This window comes from Jaculus jaculus, chromosome 4 (genome assembly GCF_020740685.1).
Source record: "Jaculus jaculus isolate mJacJac1 chromosome 4, mJacJac1.mat.Y.cur, whole genome shotgun sequence".
In the NCBI taxonomy this organism is placed as follows: Eukaryota; Metazoa; Chordata; class Mammalia; order Rodentia; family Dipodidae; genus Jaculus; species Jaculus jaculus.
The window spans coordinates 152,703,254-152,726,670 of record NC_059105.1 but is presented as its reverse complement, the minus strand read 5'-3'; the positions used below and the strand labels follow the sequence as shown (position 1 = coordinate 152,726,670).

Below are 23,417 nucleotides of genomic sequence, written 5' to 3'. Positions count from 1 at the left end.
GTTTCGGAATACTGGCCTGGTATCTGCTGACACAGCACTAATTCCTTGGAAGCCCAAGGGGTAGCAGCCAAGAGTGGTCTCCTTGAAGCGGAAGCTGGACCTGTAAGAGAGGAAGCTGGTCCTATCAAGGAAGGAGCTGGGAGCCTACAGAGAAACCGGGGCCATTGGAACAGATCCAAGTGCTGGAAGTAGAAATCAGTCCTCCAGAGCAGCTCCAGCCCTGTAAAGCTGAAACAGGTCCAGCACCCTGTGCACAGGCAGCTGCTGGGTTAGGTGGGCCTAGAATCCTCAGGCACAAACACCAGCACCTCTGCATAATCTAGGAAGCAGGAGTGGTTTCAGCAGCCAAGGCAAGATTGAGTCTTCCCATCCCCACACACTTCTTCTCTGCAGGTCTCCTCCATTAAGGCTCGTGTGAGTCTGAAATGAAGAGGCTCTTGTAGGAGTTTATATAGTCCCTGGTGCACCCTGATTTTCAGGTGTGTATAAATGGGATGGAAAGCATGAGGACAGATCAGGAGAGGCAGCCAACTTGGGCAGGTCAAGTGTGAGGACCATCAAAAGGCTCCATTTCACTTGTGTCCATGGTGACCACAGAAAAGCTTCTAGAATTAGTCATTCGAAAACAAATAGAACACAGAGTGGCAGCCATGGTCCCCAACATGCAATACAAAAAATAATGGAGGAAAGGGATCCACCCTTCTAGGCTCCATTTCTTTGTTACAAAGAGGGAGAAGTTGGGAGAGTTTACGACTGCAGCCTGAGACGACCTGAACTGCAAACTCTTTAGCATATTTGCATACTGTTGCTTAAGTAAGGAATATTTGATCCATAGTAACTTCATTTTGACTGGGTCTCAAAAAGCACTGAATTATCAGAGCTAGAGAGATGGATTAGTGGTTGAGGCACTTGTCTGCAGTGCCAAAGGACATAGGTTCGGTTCCCCAGTACCCATGTAAGCCAGATGCACAACAAGGTAGTGCTTGCCTTTGGAGCAAGTAGCCTACGTAAGAAATAGATGACATATATTAATTAGAAGGATCTCTAGGTTGAATGATAAAAATTTGCTTCAATGATTATTGTAAAATAGTCTTCAGGCTGGAAAAATGGCTTAGCAGTTAAGGCACTTGCCTGCAGAGCTTTACAAGTTGAATTCAATTCCCCAGTGCCCATGTAAAGCCAGATGCACAAAGTGTCATGGGCATCTGGAGTGTCTGTTTGAAGCAGACACTCATTCTCTCTGTCTATCTCTTCTCTGCTTGTAAATAAATAATATAATGGTTTTCCCAGAGCTTTAAAACCAGCAGCATCAGCATTCCTTAGTCATAAATTAATGTTAGAGATAACCTGTGTTTCTTCATGTGCTTTGGGTGATTTTGATGTTCAATGACTGTGAGAACCAGAGTGTTAAATGAATGCCTATGCCAGAGATGTTCGGTCATGAGACTAGCACACACTAAATACAATTCTACCATAAGTAATTCCAGAATTTGAGAAATACTATTTTAATTTTGACTGATAATTCCTTGTTTTTATTTTACTTCCTGCAACATAGAGAAAATTTAGCCAACAATCAAACAGAAGGAGATATAAAATGAGAAAAAAAATGTGTGCATGTGGATTTAAAGGGAATAGAACTGAGAATTATTTTAGATTTTCATACTAAAAAATGAATGCATTATTGTACTAAAATGTCTACCATCATACTGATATTTTCATGGAGTGGGGTACATCCAAGATGATCAGTGCTCTACACACTCAAAAAGTGAGGGAACTATCGATATTTATGAATATCATCCTTTATCACTAAATATAGGTTAAATAATGCATTTGAATTTCATAGTTTTCAATTAAACTAGTCAGAAGCTTATCATGTCCAAAATGTTGGCAGAAAATTTAGGAAGTACTTTCCATGATATAGGAATGGAAAAAGACTTCCTGAACAAAACCCCAGTATCTCACGATCTTAAACAGTCACTCAACCAATAGGATCACATGAAGCTGAAGAGTTTCTTTAAAGACAAGCATACAATAAGCAAAGCCAATAGAGTACCCACAGAATGGGAGAAAATATTTGTGGGTTATCCAATTGATAGAGGCCTAATATCTAGAATCTACAAAGAACTCAAAAATCTAAACAGTAAGTCAAACACCCCATTCACAAAATGGGGCAAAGAGCTGAACAGGCAGTTCACAGAGGAAGAAATACAAATGGCAAACACACACTTAAGAAAATGTTCACTATCCCTAATCATTAGAGAAATGCAAATTAAAACAACTATGAGATTCCACCTTACCCCAATAAGGATAGAAAACATCAAAAAATTAAATGAGAATAAATGCTGGCAAGGATGTAGAGAGGCAGGAACACTCATCCACTGTTGGTGAGAATGTAGGATGGTACAACCACTTTGGAAAGCAATATGGGGACTCCTAAAAAAGCTGTCTATAGAGATACCAACAGACCTAGTTATTCCCTTACTGGGCATCTACCCTAAAACCTTCCTACCACAGGCCAGAGAGAATGCTCAACCATTTTTGTAGCAGTTCAATTCGTAATAGCTAAGAGCTGGAATCAACCCAGATGTCCATCACTAGAAGAATGGATAACTAAGATTGGATAACTGGAGAGGGTAGGATCAAGCCTAACCTAAATCCTCTATGTCTTCCCTTCCTCCCTCTCCATCTCCTTCTCTCTCTCTCTCTTCTCTCGCTCCTATATATTAGTTACCTTTTTTCCTCATTTTCTTAGGGAGAACTTACCTGGAACTCCCAGTACCAGCATGGGGCTATCACCCACAATGAGCTTTTGATCAGAGAAACCTACAAGGTTTCCTAAAAGACAGACAGATTTCTGTCAGAGTACTAGATGACCCACCAAAGGTTAGTGGTAAGACCCTATTGCTGAAGACACCAAATGCAGCTGACACGTAAAATGGAACAGCATGGCTGGAAGCCAGGAGAGAGTCAGTCCCCAGACAGTCAGTGTGTCCTGTGCCAGAAGGTGCTACATGGGTGACTGGGGGAAATGACCAATATCTGTCTAAGCAACTCATGGTCCAACCTACTTAGCAGCAAATAACCTGTTGTGATGCCCACACAAGTGCAATAGTGGCACACAGCTATGGTGGGGAACCAGCTGCTCTTGATTTGGCTAACTCATCTCCTCAGTTGTATGGGACCCATAGCTGGAGCTGAGAAACAACTCAGAATCATATCCAAACATAACCCCACTCTCCAATATCAAGCTACCATCAATCTTGGGCTACAAGAAGGCCTACACCTATTATACTCTCTATAAAAATAGTAAGGTCTATCTTGTGTTATAATGTATATATTTTTGCATCTTGGATTAAGTTAATGCTTGGATTTTCTAGCTAGCTGTGTATTCTTAGCTGTATCAATTGATTTGATGTAATATATTTTCAGGGTAGGACCTTAAGGTATTAGGTGTGGCTCTTAAGACTCTCAGAGTATCTACAAAGATGTTCTTAGGGGTTGAGTTTCCCTGCTATAGGAGTATTCAAGCAGGCTGAGTGGAATAAAATACAGGTAGATTCTAAAATTTAACTAAACACTGTACACATTCAATCAAAAACAGCCCCGAGTATGTATGCAAGAGTAGTTATTATAATGACCAGATCCTCTATCAACAAAGAGGTTTAGATTTCTAGTCTGTTGAGGGATCCAAGTCAGCTTGTGACCAAGTGAGACCCTTCCCTGGTGCAATCCCAGTTACCTTGGGTGATTTTGGTCTCAGTCAAGTTGCTGCCTGGGTCGTCGGGCTGCTGTTCTGATTTCTGGAGCTGGGCACTTGCTTTTCCTACGGGGCAAACCGAGCCGCTGCTGCTGCCTCTGCTGCTGCCGTAGCTGCCACCACCGGAGCCAGCACCGCTGCTGAAGCTGCTGCTGCCGTGTCCACCGCCGCTGCTCCCCCCGAAGCCGCTGCTGCGGGATCTGCCGCCGCTGCCGCTCCTGGGTCCGCTGCTGCTGGGGCCGCTGGTACCGGTGCTGGAGCCGCTGAAGTTGCTGCCGAACTCTGCTCCTGCTTGGGTCCCACTGTCAGCCCAAGTTGGCATGGCCGGGTCCCGGGCCGCTGCTGTGTTCGCTGGAGCTGGGTTCAGGCGGTGGGGGAGGGGAGGGAGCCGCGGCTGCTCTGGTTGTCTCGCTGCTCCACGTGTTCTTCTACCTCGCGGTCTGCTCCTCCGCTGCTCACTGCCGCTCTCCCCTCACGTTTTCCGAGTTGCAGAGAGCGCGGTGTGAGGGGAAAATCCCGCACCTGGCTTTTCCTGCGGCTCGAGCCGAGTCTGGAGGCTTTCTGCTGCGCCGCGGCTGCGGCGGTTGGCCAAGCTGCCAGAGCCGCTTTTCCCACCTGTGCAGGCTCTGGATGCTCTATAACTCTTCTACTTCTCTGCTGCCGCCTCAATTTCCTATACACCTCACTTTTTAGTAAAAGTGTGTATTTTGCTGAGTTTTTTTGGTCTTTTTCCCCCCTAGGCTGCTTTGGCGTGGTACCTACGCCGCCATCTTAACCGCAAGTCCAGTAAGGTCTATCTCATTTGTCCTGGTGCTAACTTACTCTCAGTTGGAGAATCTGCTTCTCTTTTCAGATAGATGCAGGTCCTAAGGAGAGATCCACCCCATCATGCCTCAAAAGGGCCCCATCTGAAACTAAGAAAAATCGGTGAAACAAGCAAGGGTGCTGTTTTCCTGATGAACCGGATACCAGCACAAGGGGGAAGGAGACCAACTCAGAGAAAAATCAATGCCTACCAAATCAGAGAGCCAGAGCCCAAGAGGCCCCCAACACCTCATCACTGAAGCAGACCAAAAATGAACCCAACATGGCTCAGGGAAATTTTGCGGAAGAGGGGCAGAAAGAATGTCAGAGCCACATGTTGGGTCTTGATATACAGAGACTTTTGGCGGACTTTCTTTTCAAGATTGTGACATTAGTAAATGAATAAGAGACAAGAACTGTCACCATTGTAAACTCTTAAATTAATTGATCCAGCCAAAATAGATACCAGCAGAAAATTAATAGAAGGATCAGTACAGGAAATCTTTAACAAGGGAATAATATCATAACTCCACAATGCACGACCCATATACCTCAACAAGGAGGGGCCAATGGGGGAGGGGGTAGGTCACGGATGAGCCTAACAATGGTACCAAACTGCCTGTACTTATTGAATAGAAAACTAATTTAAAAAAAAAGAAATGAAAATGAGATTAAATTAATGGATTACATATTCTGGAAGATTTCATGAAGGAGTAAGTGCTGAGATGGTTCTAAGAGATAAACTAGGGCAAAGGTATCTCTTCATCAGTATTATCTTTGGTTCACAGCAGCCTTCATTAGTTTGCAAATGTTTTGTTAAGTAGACAATACATTCCCTTATGAGATCTAAAGATTTCCCTTTATTTTATTTTATATTTTTTTGGTCACTGAGTCTGAGTTGCTTATTTCACAGACTGAAGATGGTGGGGTTTAATACAGGAACTATATTAGTATATTATATATACTAGTATATATACTATATTAGTATATAGTGTAAAAGACAGAGGCCATCATGTCCTGGCCATCAGCTTGTGGAGATGCAGGGCACATGTACATGAAGAGAGGAGGCCTATAGTACAAAGGCACAGATAAAAGATGGGCCTCACAAGTGGAGAAGGCCTTCTTTATACTTTTGGCGGACTTTCTTTTCAAGATTGTGACATTAGTAAATGAATAAGAGACAAGAACTGTCACCATTGTAAACTCTTAAATTAATTGATCCAGCCAAAATAGATACCAGCAGAAAATTAATAGAAGGATCAGTACAGGAAATCTTTAACAAGGGAATAATATCATCATAAAAGTGGTGTATTATATTGGAATTACAGAAAGCTAATTTGAGAAAAAAAGACCCTTTATGAATTAAGGCATGTATAAAATCACCTACAAATGACAAAATTACTGCCAACATAATCAACTGGTCATAATCACTGGGCAAGGTAAAGGTTTGCATATAGCTACACAGTGATCATAGGCCATTGGTGTGAAGAGAAAACATTCTGTGGTTGCACTAAATGCAGAGGAAAAGAATTGTGTCATGCACTCAGAGAGAGGTACCTTCATATGTTCAAGTAACAAGGTAGCCAGTATTTTTTTAAATGTTTATATGTATTTTTGTAGTCATTGAATACATTCAAGTTGGTACCATTGTTATCCTACTCCCTGTCCTCTCGCCTCCGCAGGGACCCTCCTTTTTGGGATATATAGGTCATGCATTGTGGGGTTAGCCTTCAGTTTTGGGTAGGAGGAAATGTCTCTGTGTGTCATGACCCAACGTGTGGCTATGACTTTCTTTCCGTTCCCTCTTCCACAAATTTCTCTGAGCCATGTTGGGTTCATTTTAGGTCTGCTTCAGTGATGAGGTCTTGGGAGCCTCTGTGTTTCTGGATATCTGGTTTGGTATGAGTTGATTGATCTCTGTTGATCTCCTTCACCCTCATGCTGGTTCCAGGTTCGCCAAGATAACAGAATTCTTGCATGTCTCCCCAATTATTCTTAGTTTCAGCCAGGGCCCTTTTGAGGTATGATGGGGTGGTTCTTTCTTTAGGATTTGTGTTTATCTGAAAAAGAAAAGCAGATTCTCCAACAGAGGATAAAGTTAGCATGAGATAAATTTGATAACCATTGTTTTTTAGAGTTTAATGGAGAGCAGGAGCCTTGTTGGATATGGTTCTGACTTGTTTCCCAGCTACAGCTATGGACTCCATTCCACTGAGCAGATCATTTAGCCAGATCTAGGATAGTTGGTTTCTCACCATGGCTGTGTACCACTATTGCACTTGTATGAGCATCACGTCAGGTTGTTTACTGCTAAGTGGGTTAGACCATGAGTTGCTTGGAGAAATATTGGTCATTTCCCCTCAGTCGCTCATGTAGCACCTTCTGGCACTAGACTCCATAGCCAGTTTTTTTTGTGTGTAACTGTGGTTGATATTCAAGTGTCCATGAAAGCTAAACTGCTGAGGAAGATGTATATGGGGAGGTGGAGGCATGGGTCTTTCCAGATGACAATAATCAGACCAAAGTTCCTCACAATGGTGAAGAGACATATCACCAAGAACAGTAGGAAGGGAGGGGAGCGATTTTCCACTATGGTTGGTTTGTAAGTTTGTAAGAACAAACTTTGTCAGCAAAGTTGTTTTCCTTCTCCATGTCCTCACTGGAGTCCCCTGAAATGAAGGACTGTGATTGTAAAAGACTATTTACTGATGCTTTTAATGTGAACATTGTTGGGGTAAAGTTTGAAATATTCTACTAGAATATTGTCTATATACTTATTCACTTTTCTATAAATGAGGAAAATTAGGAAAAAAATGAAGGTATAGAAAAATGCAATTATCTTAGCTCACTGAATGTTTAGGAAAAAATTTAGGGAAAGGGGAAAATCCATTCTAAGCTTATGCCAGGTTTTTATAAACATTATTGAGTGTACTAGAAAAAAGAACTCTTCTGTCTGACACATTGATTAATGATGAAGATATCTGTAATTTCTAGATTTTGAGATGAGTTGTAAGGAGAGGAGATGGCTCAGTGGAGAAAGTGCTCATTGCAAAACTCTGAGTATCTGTGTTCTGATTCTCAGGCCCTGTGGAAAAACCAGAAACTGGCAGGCTCCTGGAATGCCAGTGTTCCTATGGGGAGAATGAAGGAGGCGACATGTTCATGAACAAAAATGATGAGAACAAGGAGGCACTGCCTCAAAATGAGGAGGAAGATGAAAACTGACCTGAAAGTTGTCATTAGACCTTTCCACATGAGCACACCTACACTCATCCCCCAATCATACATGTGAATGCACACATACACACACACGTGCGTGCACCCCAAATAAATAAGTAACAAAATACTATGAGTGGAAAGGCATGTGAACGACCTTAGACTCCATTTATTAGGCAATACCCATGTACTGAAAACTTTATAAGAGACAATAAATATCATGTAATGTTTCTTTCAGATAATTGTTATTGTACAACAATAGTTCTTGTAGGTTGCAAGAATGGAAAATTAAGCCAGGCATGGTGGCGCAAGCCTTTAATCCCAGCACGAGGGAGGCAGAGGTAGAAGGATCACCTTGAGTTCAAGGCCACCCTGGGACTCCATAGTGAATTCCAGGTGAGCCCAGGCTAGAGTGAGACCCTACCTCCAAAGAAACAAACAAACAAAGCAAGAAAAAGAATAAGAAATTAGTCATAGATAGTAAAAACTTTCTATTATCTAGGTAGCCCAACCTGTATAGCAGAATATTTTTCTGAGTTTTATCAGCAAAATTACAGAGTATGAGATATTGTATTAGAATCAGGTTCAGTAGTTCGAGATGAAATCTAGAAAAGTATATTTTCATCATAATATTCAGGCAATTTATATTCATGTAAAGTGTCTAGTGTATGTGTGATAAGACTTTGGAGTGATAAGGGGAAAGAAAAAGCTAATTCTAAAGAATTCTGAGTGGAGGCTGTGTACGGTGGTACATGCCTTTAGTCCCAACACTTGGGAGGCTAAGTTAGTATGATTGCTGTGAGTTCAAGGCCAGCCTGAGACTACACACTACAGATTGAGTTCCAGGTCAGCCTAAATTCAAAAACCAAAGCAAAACAAAAACATTCAGAGTGGAGATTCAACAGGACTCCACAACATATTAGATGTAAAGAGGGTGATCCATGGCAGATGTTAACATAAAATGTCATTTAAGAACTCAGTTTCTTGACAGATATGTGAACAAAACACCTGTGAAAATCCAGGTAACATGCCATTATCACTACCATGCTGCCATTAAAAATAATGACATGGGAATGATGGATATATATGCCAAAGAAGAGAGAGGAAGTGTCAGAGATGCTAAAAAAAGAATTAAGAGGAAAAGATCATATGCTTGAAGTAATCCTGCATTACTATTAATCAAAATTCAAGTTTTAAACTTTAAATTTGACTTACAAATGGTTTGTTGTTCATAAATGTAGTACTGTTCCAAAGTTATTTATTTATTTTTTCAAGATAGGGTCTCTCTCTTTCGTCTAGTCTGACCTGGAGTTCACTATATCATCTCAAGTGGGCCTTGAATTCACAGTGATCCTTCTATCTCAGCCTCCCAAGTGCTGAGATTAAAGGTGTATGCCACCCTAGAAATTGTTTGTTTGTTTTATTCTCATCTTTGTGGTTCTTGGGATTGGATTTGTTACCCCATGCATACTAGGCATGCACTCCAGCACGTTCCTAGCCCTCTTTATATGAGAATGAGAGCCAGAGAGGGAGAAAGACACACACACGCACCCACACACACACACACACACACAGAGAGAGAGAGAGAGAGAGAGAGAGAGAGAGAGAGAATTGGCACTCCAGAGCCTCTAGCCACTGCAATCAAACTCCAGATGCATGTGTCACCTTGTGTGCATGTGACCTTGTGAGCTTTTGTCAACTTGTGTATGTGTCTTATGTGGGACCTACAGATTCAAACATGGGTCCTTAGGCTTTGCAGGTAATTGCTCTAACTGCTAAGCAATCTCTCCAGCCCTTTGAATATTTTTAGGTGGCTTCATTTTTTTTTTTTTTTATTGCAGTGATCACAACTGATTTGCTTAAAAAATTCCATTGGCGCCAGGCGTGGTGGCGCACGCCTTTAATCCCAGCACTCGGGAGGCAGAGGTAGGAGGAGGATCACTGTAAGTTCGAGGCCATCCTGAGACTCCATAGTGAATTCCAGGTCAGCCTGGGCTAGAGTGAGACCCTACCTCAAAAAACCAAGAAAAAAAAAAATCCATTGGCTTTGCAAGCCTAAAAGTTAAAGTAAGTGGTCAAAGATGGGGAAAAATGAGAACTAGAGATTTGTTGATGTAATAGGGTGCCTCATACAGAGCGTTGGGAACTGAGACTCCCAGAGGGAAGATTGTCCCAGTAACCTACACTGATGATATTTTAGACTGACCAGTTGGCCCCTACCTGGACATGTCTAAGGCCTTGTAAAACTTATGGTCACTTTAATCTCTGCCATTTCCCAAACAGCCTGATTCCATTCTTCTTGCTCATCTTGAAAGAGTATTGCAGCTAAGCACACCTCTTCCTGTTTCAAAATTGAAAAGGCCTCAACCTATTACCTGAACCCATGGCTTCTGATATATAATTCTACTATGTCCAAGTAATAGCTCTATTTCCTTGTATCATAACATAGTCACAGTTTCGAGAGTATTTTCATCTATGACAATTTTTATTTTAGAAGAACAATATTAAATCATGACTGCAAGTTGAAGTGGGCTATGTAGATAACCAGCAATTTCAATGATTATGAGTATTTTAGATTGGGATAGGCTTGTTCTATGTAATCACAAATCAAAAAAAAAATATTGAATGTTTTCAAATATCTTTGTGTTTGGACAATTTAAATTATTGGAGCTAATAAAAGTCCTATAGGGCTATTTTGATATCATTTTGGTGTGTGTGTGTGTGTGTGTGTGATGAAATCGTAAGAATTGTGGGAAACAGACAAATAGAATTTGCCACACTAAACTTTTTTATTAGAATATGCATTGAACTAAAAACAAAGTGATTATTTTTTTCACAGATAATATAATTTTATACATACAGAAGGTGGAGTCCATCAGGGTGGGGGAAACATGACAAGAGCAGGAAGCAAGTGTCCCATTGTCACATCAGCAGGGAAAAGAGAAAAAAAAAAAAAACCCAAAAAACAGCAGGCTCTACCTTTCAAAGGCTCCACAACCTTGCTAAACAGCATCACCAACTGGGGATCAAGTATTCAAATACTTTAGCATATGAGGAGCATTTCACATTCAAACCACCACGCGATGATTTAGGCAGAGCTCAGTGGGGGTCTCAGCTGGATAGCTTGAAGCCTTTAGGGGGCTGGAATCAACCACCCACCCTTCCCTGACTACGTTTCTTGGCTCGTGCTCCGGAACCTTGCCTGGAGCTTACAGCAGATTCATTTTCCTGTGGTCTCTCTACATGGGCTCTATGCTGTTTTACCACAAAGTGATTACTTTTATCAGCATCAACCAAGAAGGATCTTAAGTTATAAATTACACAAAATTTTAATTTCTTCTTGAACAATATGAACATTATAGAATTTTTTTTTCATTGTTACCTATATGTTAAAGGAAATTGCGGAGAATTTTAAGACTTAGACTTCATAAAGTAGAAAATACAATTTTCTCACAGCAGTGACAAGCCCATAGGTAGCAGTAGTTGCACACTGGTTCATTTTGGGAGCCTCACTTCCTTTCGCTGAGGAAATGTGTGTATAAGTCTGTCATGAAAACAGGAGGAGCTCACCAATTGGACAGCTATGTGCTTCTGCCAAAACACAAAGGCACAGATGGGCGAATCCCCCTGTGTAGCCTTAGAAGTCCCTTTAGGACAACATGTGACTGTTCTACTGGGCTTTTTAACTTCCATAAGATAGCACGTGAGTCCCCTGTGGTGCTGCACTTATGCTAACTGACCCAGAGAGCAGGTATCAACTCCTGTTCTTCCAAGCGAACTGGAAAGGACACCAGGATGACACTCTCTGCTCTATTGTCCATCATAAGTCACTTTGACAGCACCCACAATATGTTCACTGGGGGAGTAAGCTGTGAGACAGATCTTTGCTAAGAATACCAGCTCCACTGTAAAGTAATCCAGGTGATACTGCAGGAGCAGGTTCTGTGTGAAGAGTTGTATGAGCTGAACACATGCCTAAGAGAGTAGGGGAGAACAATAAGTCTTCAGTGACACATTTTTTCCTCCAACACAGACAGCCTCCATAACAACTTCAAAGGAACAGATTTAATGCTCAAATCAAGCTTTTGTTGTTTGTTTACTATAAAAGCCATCAAATAATTCAACACCAGAAACTAGAAAATGTGTGCACACTATACGTTCGTTACATACCCATATTCATATTTATATTTTCATCTCAATATATAACAGATATGTATAAAATCTGGTGAAATGATAATTCATTAAAAATAGTTGAAGACTCCATAGTGAATTCCAGGTCAGCCTGGGCTAGAGTGAGACCCTACCTCGAAAAACAAAACAAAACAAAACAAAAAACAGTTGAAGAAGTGTGTGACTTAAACAGAGTTTGCAGAAAAGGCTAGAAACAGATTTGGAGAAGCAAGAGAAGATAAGCAGCTTTAGTTCTGTAACACACACCACTGAGTCATTTTTAAGCTGAGATTCTGACTTGTGTCAGTGGTGATGGTTTAGATTTAAGTTTTGAGAAGAAGAGCCAGGGTGGAAATACATACAGCTGGCTTAATGTTGTTAAGGAATATGAAATGTGAGAAGGCAAAAATTGAGGATGTTTCAAGCACAAAATATGCAAGTGATCACTTTCGTTTCTTTCCAGCTCCTTTTGGAGTACTCCGAGCTTCTTAACATTATTTATTCCTTATTAATATTTACTGAAAGCTACATGTTTTCAGTAACGCCTTCTAATTATGGTTGAGATAATACTGATATCCTTTTCTTACTTGTTCCATCTTTTAAATTCCCATATAAATACAATTTTTTTTCCTATTCTGCTATTTTGGTTTTAGATATCCAGACTAACTTAATTCTTCCATTTCTCACATCAGCTTTCTTAATGAAGCTTTATAGAGTGCCTAATGTTGTGTAAAGAAGATAGTAAAAAGCCTGTCAATAAAAATATGCTACAGTTAGACGAAACTGTCCTTATGAAACAACACTATGTATGATGAATGTACACTAATAAAAATAGTGAAGCAGTAACAGAACCCCAAAACACAAAACAGGCCTTTCAGTGCATCATACACAAAGAGAAGAAAGCTACCTCCTCTCCATACTTACACAAGGAAATGGAGCTCAGAGAATCCTTTCAGAATTTCATTCTGCCTTCATCATCATTTTTCATGAACACATTCCATTTTGTGTTTATTTTTCTATAAATATGCTAGATGATTTTATGCAAGCAGTAAATAAAATTCACTAGCTCTTAATAAATTTTGGAAATTTAAAGAGCTGATAGGTTTCCTGTGATTTTCATTCATTCAAACAAAAACCTAACTGGCCTCTATAATACTACTAGTTGCGTTGCATATCCAAATCGTGTAATTTTGAAAGGAGCAACACTGTCTTAGCATGTAGTACAATGACAAAATCATATTGAGGAACATATAAGCCACTAAAATTGTTCATCAAATTTCTGCTTTAATAATTTAAATGATTAAATGACGTCAATAAATATTTGAGTGTTTTCAACCTAAAAATGCCAATGCAGTAAGGATTTTATTAGGTATATCACTTTGTCATTAAGATGCTTGAAGAGAGTGAGAAAAAGTGTGACAATTGTGCCTGCAAAACTTTGAACATTTTCTTAAACAAGCACACATCTAACTGGGAAAATTCAGTGACCATTCAAATGTATGAGGACTAGACATTTCTATTTAACATTCTTGTCAATGAATCTAAGACTTGTTTGTTCCTCAAGCTGTAGATAATGGGGTTTAACACAGGAATTATAACTGTGTAAAAGAGAGAATCCATCATGCTTTGGTTATCTGTTTGCTGCGATGCAGGGAGGACATACATGAAGAGAAGGGGCCCATAGTACAGAGACACAGATAAGAGGTGGGCTCCACATGTAGAGAAAGCTTTCCTTATGCCTTTGACAGACTTCTTTTTTAAAACTGTGAACAAGACCAGAGTATAAGAAACGAGAACTGTCACAATGGTGAATACTTGAATTGAACCAGAAAAAATAAATACTAATAGAAAATTAAGAGAGGGATCAGTACAGGAAATGTTAAACAGTGGTATAATGTCACAATAAAAGTGATGTATTATGTTAGAATTGCAGAAAGTTAATCTGAATAAAAACATCACATGAAACAAGGAATGAAGAAAGCCTCCTACAAATGATGAAACTAATAGCCGGATGCATAGTCTATTAGTCATAATCACTGGATAAAGTAAAGGTTTGCATATGGCCACATAGCGATCATAGGCCATTGTTCCTAAGAGAAAGCATTCTGTGGTTCCACCAAACGCAAAGGCAAGAAACTGTACCATGCATTCAGACAGTGATATCATCTTTCTCTTGGCTAATAAGTTGATCAACATATTGGGAGTCACTGTGGATGATATCCAAGCATCTACAAAAGCCAAACTCCCAAGGAAAAAGTACATAGGAATGTGCAGGTGAGGGTCATTCCAGATGAGCGTGATGAGACCAAGGTTTCCCACAATCGTGACAAGATATATTACCAAGAACAGCAGGAACAGAGGCACTCGTAGCCCTAGACGCTCTGTGAGTCCTGTGAGGACAAACTCTGTCAGCAGTGTTGTATTCTCCTTTCCCATGGACCGCCCAGTGGACATCCTCTGAAACACAATACCATAACAGTCAAGCAACATTCACTGCTTTTTGTGAACTCAACACTGGCATAGGCATTGAGGTAAAACCATTGTTTCAATCTGGAAAACCTTTTAGCTTTCTTTCATGTCTACAAAAGATGGAAACTGGAGAAATTGAAAACACTAAAATAAGTACAATTATTTCAATTAAAAATGTTATAAAGTTATGCACATTCAAATGTTCCCCAGGTGATTAGATGCCGTGTCTATGTGGCAAGGCAGTGGGAATGATGAAGAAGACAAATAGGTCATATAGCTTTCAGAAGTCGAGTCGCAGATCATAGTCACATATCCCATGTGCATGTAGGATTCAGTAATGGGAGAGAATAGCGGTTTGGTTACTAAGTACGTGTAGAAGAAAACTTGAGATTGGAAAATGGATGCTTTGACAGGTTTGTACTATGGCTATTCTCCAAGCATCCAGTAAAATGTACTTCATAATGTAACACAATAGAGTAATATAAATAGCCAGGAATCATGAGAGTGAGGGATAACACAGCTATAGATCACACATTCACTGAAATGTTTGTAAGCAAGATCAGAGCAAATAATGCATTGAGAGCATTATATGAAAGAGCTTATAGTAGGAATGAATGTTAGTGATTATGTGGCCAACGTCTGATCCTTATTTTTAAATATATTTTTAAATTTACTTTTATTTGAGAGAGAGAGATAGAGGTAGAGAGAGAGAGAAAAAGAAAGACAATGGGTGCACCAGGGCCTCCAGCCACTGTAAACAAACTCCATATGCATGTGCCTCCTTGTGCATCTGGCTTACTGGGTACTAGGGAGTTGAGCCAGGGTCTTTGGCTTTGTGGGAAAAAGCCTTAACAGCCAAGCCATCTTTTCCTGCCCCACTAATCCTCATTTCTAATGCATGATTTTTAGTGTCAAACAGGGGATCTGACTCATGGCCCATCCTACCAGAATTTGAATATGGAATGACAAAAACAAATTCTAGTGACTACGGCATCCAAGATGATGCCCTCTGGCCTTCAACCACACTAATAGCACCTCATCTGACCAATGCTGGGGTGAGCTGCTGAATGTTGACTGGCTGCCCTGCTACCCTGTGTCCCTGATATTATCTTCAGTGGGTTCCTCCAGTGTCTATGTTAGCACCTAATTTCCATGCAATAAGCTCATTTCCTCTTTTTAAAAATTAACAAGGGAGACACAATAAAAGGAAATGGAAAAGAGTGATCAAAGACAGAATCTAGGGGAAAGTATAAAGCTGAACATTGTGGGCATGAGGATGGGGAGTGCCAAGTGTGCAAATCATCACTCAGAAAAGAGTGAAAGAGACTGCTGAAAGAAGAAATCGAGTTTTGGTGGTGTCAGTGAGAGCACTTTCCTTTATGGAGGGGCATTAAAGGCAGAGAATAGTGAGATATGAATGGGAAACAAGTGGTACATGAAGCTGGGCACTCCATGGAATATGGAGAGCAGTTGGCATTCATTTTCAACTCACAGATTCATTTGTTCCCATTTCTTCTGTAAAATATTTAAGCAATGTTTTCAAAAGGAAGGCTTAGACAATGGAAAGAAGACCAAGATAACCAGATGAGAGGAGAAGTGGAAAGATAAATTAGGTGGGAATTAAGAGAGCATGTAGAAATAGGAAAATGACAGTCACAGGCTAATAAATGTGGAAGAGGCTAGCTAAGGCAGACAGAGGGAGTATAAGAGGTACTTAAAGAAAAATGAGAATAGCTCTGAGGTTTGAGTTGAATTGTTGTACTAACCCCAGTGTTCATTAATACCTGTCAAACTGATAATCTTTTTGCTTAAGAATTCAAAGATTATTTTACTATAGAATTTGTGTACTTAATCATCACTTTGATTTAAATTTTTTTCTTCCATAAATATACTGTCACTGCCTAAAGATTTATTCATTATCAACAGTTACTTTATCTTCTTGTTTTGTTTTGTTTGTTTTTGTTTTTGTTTTTTTCCAGGTAGGGTTTCACTCTAGCCCAGCTGACCTGTATTTCACTATGCAGTCTCAAGGTGGACTTAAATTCCTGGTGATCCTCCTACCTTTGCCTCACAAGAGCTGTTTCTTTTTGTAGAATCAAATGAGTCAAAGACTTGGTCCTAATGCAGGCCTAATGTAGCACAAGATCAATTAAATAAAATTTTTATAAGGAATGTGTTTCCTTTCATGCTACCTAACATCAGAAGATTGTTGAAAACCCTTAAGTTCAGTTTTTGTGTGGGTATCTTTCAAATTACAGGTGCTGGACAACATAGAGGACAAAACATTCTTTATAAGTAAATAAGGAAAGTAAATAGCAAATAAATATTTATATGTTTATACCTGTACATACATTAATAGTATTAATACATAAAAATGCTCAATGAAATATGTGTATATTATATACAAATTTTCACTTTTATTTATTTATATAGATACATATAAATATTATGTAATTAATATTCTAGTCTGTATATATTTATATCTAACTTGCATATAAATATAATTTGCAATGAATGTATTGTCATGGGAGAAGACACAGAAGAGTACTTAGTTGGTAGACCCTGAATTTTAACCAGAAAATGTGAATGCATAAGATGAATCTTTATATCACAATCAATACATTTGTTATATAAGATTTGTGTTTCCAGTCTCAAAATCTAGTTTTGAAGTATTTGCATTGTATATCAACAGAAGTGATAGTCATTATAGATAAGTTATAATGTTAAACCTTGCTACAAAGAACAGTGCAAAAAGCATTGATGTTACTTATTCAGCCTTTAGTCATGAAAACAAAACAGTTTACTCACTATACTTTCCATGCCAACCTTTGGCTATTTTGGAATTCTGGACAACAATTCTGAAAGAACTGTTAAGTCATCAAACCTGCAACTTTATCAGTTTTCAAGCTTCTTTACAAGGAATAATTACTACTGAGAAATAATTTCTGTTACCAGTATCCTCTGAGAGACTGTCATCCTTTGAAAGTGTTAGGCTTTCAAAAACAGAAACAATACAGGGCAGCGGGGTGTGATAGCACACAACAATGCCTTGAACACTGATTCACTTTGAAGGCTTGAGCTTCTAAGACTAAGGAACTGCTTATATAGTTATTCTTGAAACACAAGAGCCAGCCAATCTTTCTAATGGAAGAAAGCGTGGAGAAATGAAATTCCCCTTAGAGCCTCTGAGGATCCCCTGTAGGACAGTGAAGAGCTTCAACTGGGCATTGTTAACTGGAGGTGTATGTATGTGAGGGCTAGGTCATCCCAACGGGTATTTGGAGATCTTGGAATGATAAACATCTAGTCACTATGGACGATTCCAGTTTTTTAATTGTTTATACTTAATATTTATCCTTGATTTTTTTTTTTATAAAATGGTTGGACACATGAACCCTCCTTTCACTCACTGCACCTCTGCTGAGGGTCTTTGGAGGGGTTATTGGTATTTGTTGTGGGGATCAAGAGGCCTCAGTCAGTCTCTTCAAGGATGGGGAAACATGGTATCTCAGGCTATTTCAACCTACTCTGAGCCTCTTACAATCTGGTTTTAAATAATTGAAATTATACTTTTTAAATTTTCCAGCAAATGACATTTCTGATGGATGTATTCCAACTTCAATTTAAATAACATATTCAGCAATTTGTGATCTTGTCTGTACTAATCAAAGCATAATTTTAATATACACTGTCTAGATTTTCTTTAGGCACAGTCCAAAGGAGTTTATCATCTTTATAACTACTGCAACTTAAATACCAGCCATGCACTAATGTAATCTGAAATTTTATAAGCATTTTTAGCAAAATGATATATGTCAGGAGGATGAACAAAGGAAAAACAAAAACAAAAGTTCTGTTATGGAAGTGGACTGGACTATACTGTGTTGCATAAGTTGTAATTTCCATGGATTTCCCAGAGACTTTGGTAAGATGATGTGGTTTAAATGAAAAATGGCCCCTATAGGCTTATGTATTTGACCACTTGGTCCCCAGCTGGTGGCTGTTGAGAAGGTGATAGAGCTTTTAGAAAGTGAAGCTTTGCTGAAGGTCCATCAGAGATGGACCTTGAGGTTTTAAAACTTTATGTTCAGGCTCTCCTAGCTGATTGTGTATGCAATATGACCATGTAGCTGCCTCCTCATGTTCTCTTGTCTTCCCTTCTCCAATGTCAAAATGGGTATTAACAAAAAAAATACATTGATGAATATTAGATTGAAAAATCTATTTCTTTAAGATCAAGAAATGGAACACTAATGTGCTGTGAAAGTTTTCTCTACACACACACACACACACACACACACACACACACACACACAGAGAGAGACAGAGAGAGAGAGATTAATCACAAACTCCTTCCTTACTACTAAAGTGTGAATATAAAATGTCTCCAGCTGAGGGCAACTGTTGGGAAGATTGTATAAGATCCATGTGGCCAGGCCTGGTATTATAGCCCAGCCATACTTCCTGTTCATTGTCTGATTCCTGCCTGTCAATGCGAAGGCTGGTTGCCCACACCTATCATGCCTTCCTTGCCATAATGGACTTTACAATATGGTGTTATAAGCTGAAATAAATGTGCTTCTTCTTTGTTACTCTTGTCATGTATCTGTTGGATGCAATGAAATCATAACTGACACACAAAATTGGTAAGCAGGAGGTGGGGCCATTGTTGAAACAAACCTTTGGAGCTGGATCGCGGGAGGAATGTGTAAGTGTTCTGGAACACTGGGCTCTGAAAAATTATTGGCTGCTGTAACTACAGCACATATCATGGAGGTTTTGCTCATGAGGTTTCAGAGGGGAACAAGGATTAGATCAGGAACTTGGCAAAAGTTAGTTCATGTGGCATTCTGGCAAAGAATCTGTCTGAATTCTGCTCATGTTCTGTAAACTTGAATGAGACTGAATTCAAAAGCAATGGGCAAATAATCCTTAGTAAAAGGAAGTTACAAATCAGAATAACACTGAGTCTCTGGTACAGCTCCTCTTAGCTGCTCTTATAGAGATCTACAGTGAAGGAGGAAAATGCGAGACAGAAAAAAATATTAAAAATGCAAACTTTGCCAGGCATGGTGGTGCATGCCTTTAATCTCAGCACTCAGGAGGCAGAGGTAGGAGGATTGCTGTGAGTTTGAGGCCACTCTGAGACTACATAGTGCATTCCAGGAGAGCCTGAGCTACAGTGAAACCCTACCTTGATAAACAAAAAACAAAGGAAACTTTAGCCAAGAAAGAAATGGGAATAACTTTAAAGTTTCAAAGGAGGAGTCCATAGTAGTCATGACTATAATTGTCAAAGAGATTAATTAGCACTGTTAAAGAGAAGACTGCTGGTCTTTATTGGGATAATAAGAAACATGCCTTGAGGGCAAGATTTAACCCATTCAAGTTTCTAGTTTGTAAGAATTTCAATTCTTTTGAAAGGGAATTCCTGAAGGCATGAATACTGAAGAAGTACCTTCCTCCCAATGGTCAACATTCAGAAGTTGCTGTAACTGTGGTCCAAGGCCTGGCTTCATCCAAAGCTAACAGTGTTAACTATGGGGTACTAGTCTTGGAGTTATGTGAAAACTCAAATTTGAGAGTGTCATGTATTATTTTGACATGGTTCCAGAGAGATATTGAAGACAAGAAATGTACTACAGGGTCAAAATTATTGCACGGAGGTCCTTAGGAGTTACTGTGTGAATCTGTGAGGGTAATCCTTAAATTGACATGGAGACAAAAGGATGTTGGAGATGTCAGGATTGTGGGTCATCTATTTCATGGGCCAGGAGAAGATCTTGCCCAAGACACAAGAGACTATACATGCTACAGGCAGCCAAGCTGGACACGGAGCTGTAGTTATTGAGTAGTTTTGCTAGATTTTGATTTTGCTTTGGTACAATATTGTTTGTTCAATGCCATTATGTGCTAGAAGTATGTAATTTGTGTTTAGATTTTGAAGGGCTCACATTTAAGTGATTGCCTTGAATCTCAGAGGATACATTGGATTTTCAACAGTGTTGGGAGTTTTTAAAGACCATAAGGACTTTTGAAGTTGGACTGAATGTACTTTTGATCATGAGATGGTCATGGGGTTTGGGGCAGTATGTAGTTATCTGAATGTAAAATGTACTCCATAAGCTTATGAACACATGAACACATGGCTGACAATGGGCATAATTGTCTGGGAAGGTTGTGGAACATTTAGGTGACAGCCTTGTAGGAGGAACTGGGTAACTGGGGGCAGACCTTAACATTTTTTTTTTAAATTATTTATTTATTTATTTGAGAGTGACAGACACAGAGAGAAAGACAGAAAGAGGGAGGGAGAGAGAGAGAATGGGCGCGCCAGGGCTTCCAGCCTCTGCAAACGAACTCCAGACGCGTGTGCCCCCTTGTGCATCTGGCTAACGTGGGACCTGGGGAACCGAGCCTCGAACCGGGGTCCTTAGGCTTCACAGGCAAGCGCTTAACCACTAAGCCATCTTTCCAGCCCAGACCTTAACATTTTCAGCCAGATGCCACTTTCTGTTTTCCCTTGGCTTGCTTCCTGCTGGAATGACAACACCTGCTGCTTCCATGCCTCCCATATCATAATGGACTGTAACCTCTGCAACTATCAACCAAAGTAAATCTTTCCTTCCTTAAATTACTCTTGAAAGGTACATGTTCATAGTAATGAGACAGTTAGTGAAACAGATGATCCAATTACCTCTCTATGATTGCATCCAACAACTGGGAACTGCGTCTTTCCATATATGAGCCTTTTCGGAGACACTTTACATACAAATTATAATAAGTGTGCGTACATGTCAGACACAGGCAGTGCCCTGGGTTAAAGCAAGCCTAAGCTGCCTGACACGAAGGCCCCAGGCTAGGGAGAGGTTGCAGCAGCCTGAAGAACCAGTCATATCTCAGGGAACAGACCAGCAGCAGAGCTCATCCCCCCATTCTAGGGGGTCACAGTGAGCCTGGACCCCTGGACAAAAATCTCAGGCAGGAAGTAGGGCCATTCCCTCTCCAAGCCTGGGATACCTGGAAGTTCAGATAAGACTTAGGCTTTGTCCATAATCCTGTAATCTTGGCCAATTGCCTAAGAAACTCCTTATCACCCACCAGCCTTCACACAGCCCATCCCCCTGTGACCCTCTTGCTGCCACTATGTGTATCACCTGACCTGCTGGAATGAACATCCCTAGGCATCAGCCAGCAACCTTTGAACCCGCTGATCCCCTTAGGACCCTCTTCCCGGTCTCAACTGTTTCTAAACCCATTTCCCTGACAAATACATGAGCTGTTCAGACTGCCTCCCAAAAGTGGTTCTTTCATAGTGCTCACAGCCTCTCAAGACCCTCCTCTCCACAGTTGCCTGGATGCCTTTGGGGAACTGTGACCCTGAGAATCCAGGGACCAACAGCTGGCACCTGAAAAGGAACCATCTCAGATGTGCCAAGGTAAGGGAACTCTACTAGGTGGATGATTGTCATCTGGGAGACACCAGGCCCCCCTGTGGCCTTGCCTCCACATTTTTGAGGGCTGGCAGGTTTCTCTTTTTCCTCCTTTATTTTTGGTTCATGCCATTGCAAGGAACCAGAGAAGACAAACTGGCACCTGATGTCTCTTGGCTGAGGCCACTCTTTGGTATTGACTAAAGGCCAGCCTTCCTGTTCCTGGACCCTGACATCCCGTTGGTCATTGGGAAAGACCTTCTATATATTTCTCTCCAACACAAAAAGCCAGTAACACAGTGACCTTTTCAAAGCCTGTAGGGCAGGTCGCTAGTCTCTCAAACTTGCCAACAGGTAATTGGGTCCTGACCATTGGGGAATCCCCCATGGCGCTATTCAGCCCTTGGGAACATTACCCTCTGGCCTTGGTGTTTCCACTCTTTTTCTAACATGAGAAATATTTTCTCCCACCAAAAGGAATCACAGATTTGGAGATTAAGGTCTCTCCTGAAAGGTAGAGGAATTAAGCTCTCCCAGAGGGAAGCCTGCTCCTCTTGGAAGGAAGTTCTCCAGGTCACCCCCTGGATGATTTCTGGGGATCCATGTGATCCAGACACGTGGACCCACGTAGCTTATCTGGCTAGGAAACGAAAGGTTTGGGAAGCAAATTTCCCCTTACTCCCTTTTCATCTTTCACGTTTATCTGCTAGGGCAGTGGTGAAACAGCAAGCTGGCTATGCAAGTGCTCCAAAGTGGCTCAGGCCCCACGGAAGGCTCATGCGTGCTGGGACAGTGGCACCTTGGCACATGCAGCCACACTGTCTCCACCTCCCTTCCCAGCAGCCCCCCAGGTGATTCTGATGCCCCTCCCCCTTCCTTCCCCTTTGTGAAGTCAGACTCAAGAGGCTCTCTGGGCCCGCAGGCAGCTTGGGCAGCACAGGGTCTTAGCCTTGGCCTCTATGCCTATCAGACCTGACCCAGGTGAGAGGCTGGGAGCAGGGGAGGGCTGATCCAAAGGTGGATGTGAGCTCCCACACCATCCAGCCCCTGCCTGCTGTGCCAGCACCATGAAGCTGCAGGAAAGAAAGGTCACATATAACTAAAGTCTATGGTGAACTGAAATTCTACATAAACAATGTCATACTTTGTTACATGATATAAATGTGATTACTGAGTTTATGTTCTGGGTCAACTTCCACTTTCATAGAGGGCTACTGAAAACAACAAAATTCTCTCTGAAGTGATGACTCATAATTTGCCAGGTATTTTAAAAAGATTGTAATTGCTGTTATTTAAAAGGAGGAGGCAACTGGCTTGACTTCTAGGCCATCCTGCCTCAAGACAAAAACAAAATTTTCCTAGGTTATTCCTAATAAAAGCATGTACAAGGGCTGGAGAGATGGCTCAGTGGTTAAACACTTGCCTGTGAAGCCTAAAGACCCCGGTTTGAGGCTCGATTCCCCAGGACCCACGTTAGCCAGATGCACAAGGGGGTGCACACGTCTGGAGTTCGTTTGCAGTGGCTGGAGGCCCTGGCGCACCCATTCTCTCTCTTTCTCTCTGCCTTT

General features: G+C 40.7%; 1 protein-coding gene and 1 pseudogene across 1 annotated transcript; both read right to left on the bottom strand.

The window, feature by feature from the left end:
- Positions 1–5,468: 5,468 nt before the first annotated feature.
- On the bottom strand, positions 5,469–6,124 carry LOC101596832 (annotated as a pseudogene).
- Positions 6,125–13,453: 7,329 nt separating this feature from the next.
- Positions 13,454–14,383, bottom strand: LOC101612588 (olfactory receptor 186). Its single transcript, XM_004663318.2, has one exon. It carries the CDS (start codon positions 14,381–14,383, stop codon positions 13,454–13,456), a length of 930 nt encoding a protein of 309 aa, XP_004663375.1.
- Between the last annotated feature and the right edge of the window lie 9,034 nt (positions 14,384–23,417).